General features: G+C 46.6%; 1 protein-coding gene across 2 annotated transcripts in view; it reads left to right on the top strand.

The window, feature by feature from the left end:
* The window catches only part of ANAPC7 (anaphase promoting complex subunit 7), a 29,691-nt gene that overhangs the window by 391 nt on the left and 25,202 nt on the right, over positions 1-4,098 (top strand). The window contains exons 1-2 of one of the 2 annotated variants that reach the window (XM_006149316.2): positions 7-103; positions 2,389-2,395. The exons of the other annotated variant lie outside the window; for it this stretch is intronic. Coding sequence (XP_006149378.1) covers positions 10-103; positions 2,389-2,395 — 101 coding nt within the window. The 5' untranslated portion in view covers positions 7-9. Of the gene's footprint in view, positions 1-6; positions 104-2,388; positions 2,396-4,098 lie in introns of those variants that run through there. 2 annotated transcript variants of the gene reach the window in all.

The following is a 4,098-nucleotide window of genomic DNA, read 5'->3' as shown; positions in this document are numbered from 1 at the left end:
CGGGGCAGAATGAACGTGATAGACCACGTGAGGGACATGGCGGCCAGGGGGCTGCACTCCAACGTGCGGCTCCTCAGCAGCTTGTTACTGACAATGAGTAATACGTGCGGCGGAGCTGTCCTCGGAGCGCACGTGGAGCGTGCGCGGTGCCGGCGTGTGCGGCCGCCGGGACGAGCTCCCTGCGCGGGATGCGGCGAGCGCGGCCGCGAGAATGGAAGGCGGAGGCTATGACGACCACTCCGGCGACGGTTTCCTGAGGCATCTGTTGCCGGGCTCCGCGACTGTCACATCGCTGGGCTGAATCCTCCCCTCTCGGCTGTTGCCCGAAGAACGTGGAGCGTGCGCGGTGCCGGCGTGTGCGGCCGCCGGGACGAGCTCCCTGCGCGGGATGCGGCGAGCGCGGCCGCGAGAATGGAAGGCGGAGGCTATGACGACCACTCCGGCGACGGTTTCCTGAGGCATCTGTTGCCGGGCTCCGCGACTGTCACATCGCTGGGCTGAATCCTCCCCTCTCGGCTGTTGCCCGAAGAACGTTTGCTCCCTCGTTGCAGCTCAGAGCGACTGAGCCCCTTGGTTTTTATACCTTGGTCCCACGTTTGAGATTGATTTGGTTCCCGAGAGTGTCGAGAGGGTTCATTTCTTACCTCCACAAACCCTGAAAACCGGAGCGCCCCCTTGATGGGTGGGAGTGGCGCCCTTTAAAGGAATTGCAAGAGACGTAGGAGCGGTGCCGCCTTGTTTCCAGGGCTGCCGTTTATTAAGTCTTCAACAGATGAAGCACAGAGCGAAAACTACCCTGACTACAGGCCCCTTTTTGCTTGAAATCTTCCACTGGGCTTAAATGAAAATGCTCACCTGTGGCCTAGGAAGGCAAGCATCTGCTTCCTCCCTTTGTCACTAATCTCTATTCTGCTCAGCGTCCCCTAGCCTCCCTAGCTATTCTTTTTGTTACTTGAACGCTCATCCAACTTTAAGCCTTCGCACTTGTCCTGCTGCTTGGAGTCCTCATCTCAGCTCTGAGCTCAGCTTTCAGCCCTGAGCTCAGCTTTCAGCCCAGTTCTTCCGAGACAGCCCATCTCCGACTGCCAGAATTGTCCCATACTCCTAGTTTTCTATCCCAGTTTTATTTTTTGCATCACTCTTTTTTTTTTCTTTTTTTTTTTTTTTTAAGGAGAGGTTTTTGCTATAGGGGGCATGTGCTCCAGAAAGAAAGAAAGCGAGAAATCACCCCCCAGGGGGGATGGCCACTCTGCAATCCCCCAGGATCTTGGGTGCGTGCGCACCGGGTGTGACTTTAAGACACCAGGTCTGGGACTCGAACCATGGTCGGCTACATGGGAGTCCAGCAACATATCCATTACACTAACTCTTGGTCCCTATTTTTTGCATCACTCTTAACACCTGTCGAAGTCCGCAGGGTGCCTGGGTGCAAGTCAGCCCATCAGTGTGTCTATTGAATGTACTAAGTGCATAAGCTTCAGGGAGGTGAAATGCCTCATCCAAGTTCACACATCTTGTGCATGGAGGAGCTATGATGACACCTGAACCTTGGTCCTCTCTGACTCCAGAGTCTGCATCGTGACTCACTTCATTCTACTCTCTTCAAATACCATTAGAATGGAGTCTTCTACTCTGTAGGCCCTTGGGCGCCTTTGACCGCTCTTGAAGTTGGTCTAATAGGGAAGCTTAAGTACATGTGGTGCAGCTGCTGCTCCCTGTTGTATTTCCCTCAGCGTACTTTGAACCCATCATTTTGCTACCATCCACTTAGTGTTGACAGGGAGGAGCCCTGGTCTCTGTCAGCCTTCTCTATTTATTCTGGAGCCTTTCCCTTGATTCTTAGTTATTTGTCTAAGCATAGTTTCCACACCATTGGGGATTTATGCACCCACCAGTTAGTCATTTCTCTTGGGTTCTCAAAAATGTTACAGAATAATTGGAAGCAGTTTGATCCTCTGACTAGACTAGGCTGAGTTGGCTCATACTTTTTTTTTTTTTTTTTAAGGTTTTTGCTGTAGGGTGCAAGCTCTCACCAGAGAGACAGAGACTGAAAGGAAAGTGAGAAATCACCCCCCAGAGGGGATGGCCATGCTGCAGTCCATTCTCCTCCAGGGGTTTTGGACCTGCACACACATGTGCCCAGCATGATTTTTAAGCCTCCAGGTCCAGGACTTGAACTGTGGTTGACTGTATAGGAGTCCAAGTGCCCTAACCATCATGCCACCTGCTGGTCTCTGACTTATGCTTTTTTTACACTGGCAGTCTCCTAGCTTCAGGAGGCCTTCAAGTTCTGACCTTTATCATTTATTTATTAAGTTTTCTTACTATTGAGTTATTGGAAAAGTCACAGCATATTTTTCTATGTAAAAATGTGTCATGACTTTTTTGACAACCCAATACATAGACAATACATACACTTAAAGAAACTCAGATAGTATAAAAAGAATATGCAGATCATTATCTGATCCCTGAATCTTTTTTTAGAACTATTTATTTAATTTTATTAATTAATTTTTAAAAGAATTATTTAACTTTATTTACTTGCTTGTTTATTTAAATTTGATGAGAGAGGGAGAGTGAGAAAGCAAGCCACCAGGTCCAGGACTTGAACTGTGGTCGGCCATGTGGGAGTCCGGCACCCTTAACCATCATACTACCTGCTGGCCCCTCTTACTATTTTTTAATTTGCTGAAGGCCCCTGTGTTCACCAAAGACAGACAGAGAGGGAAAGTGAGAAAGTAAGCCATTAGAGAGAGAAAGGGAAAGTAAGAAAGCAGGCCACCAAGGGTCTGGGACTGGAACATTTGGGAGTCTAGAATCCCAACACCACCACCTGTTTGCCCGGCCCTGAGGTCTGACTCTTGAACTTCACATTTCCTTTCTCTAGAGGCAACTGTATCATTTCAGAGATAACTTATGTATGCATAAGCAGACATGTATGTTACAATATATAAATATCTGAACCTTTCTGCTTGTGTAGTAGTTTTCTTTATCCAAATACCAGATGTTTGCTTCTCACTAAATAGACAGAATCTCAGAGTTGGAAGAGATCTTAAATATTTTTTTTAAGAATTATTTATTTAATTTTATTATTATTAAACTTGCTACAGGACATGTGCACTCAGAGAGAGAGAGAGAGAGAGAGAGAGAGAGAGGGAAAGTAAGAAAGCAAGCTGCCAGGTCCAGGACTCGAACTATAATCAGGCATTTGGGAGTCCATCGTCTTAACCACCGTGCTTTCCTGCTGCCTTCTGAACTAAACCCTTTTAACTCTTTGAATTTCTTTTTTAACTTTATATCCAGTGTTTAGCCTACATATCCTATTTTTCAAAGATACAATTCATGAAATTCTTTTTTTTTTTTTTTTTAATTTGCCAGAAGGTACATGAGGTTGCCAGAGAAAGTGAGAAAGCAGTCCCATGGGGGATGGTCACATTGTAGTCCCTTCTCCACTTTGAGATTTGGGCATGCACATGCCTGTGTGTGTCCCAAGCCACTAGTGTGACTCAAACCACGTGGGGTCAAGCCACTTCATGGGCCACCACACTGCCAGCTGGCTTGCTCTTTCTGTTTTTTAGAGAGAGATTTTTGCTATAGGGTTCATGTGCTTGCCAGAGAGACAGAAAGTGAGAAATCATCCCCCTCCCCCCGGGGTGATGGCCACGTTGCAAACCCTTCTCCATTCTCTTCTCTGGATTTGGGGCATGCATGCACACACACCTGAGTTTCAAGCTGCCAGGTCCAGCACTCAAACCACGGTCAACTACGTGGGAGCCCAGTGATGTAACCATTATGCCGTCTGCTTGTCCCACTTTTTTTTATTTTAAAGGAATTATTTATTTTAATTTTATTTATTTTTATTGTATTTTAATTTGATCAGAGAGAGACCAAGACAGAGAGAGAAGGAACATTAGAAAGCAAGCCACCAATGGGCCAGCGGGTTTCATGTTGGTTAAAGGCAATGGACTCCCACATGACTGACCGTGGTTCAAGTCCTGGCCTTGGCGGGTTGCTTTCGTGCTTTCCCTCTCTTTGATCAAACTGGAAAATAATAATAATAAGTAAAGTTAAATAAAATATTTAAAAAAAAAAAAAAAA

Source organism: Tupaia chinensis, unplaced genomic scaffold (genome assembly GCF_000334495.1).
Source record: "Tupaia chinensis unplaced genomic scaffold, TupChi_1.0 Scaffold000258_1, whole genome shotgun sequence".
Taxonomy (NCBI): Eukaryota; Metazoa; Chordata; class Mammalia; order Scandentia; family Tupaiidae; genus Tupaia; species Tupaia belangeri.
Note: the sequence above shows the minus strand (reverse complement) of the source record. Positions and strands in the feature narration are given on the sequence as shown.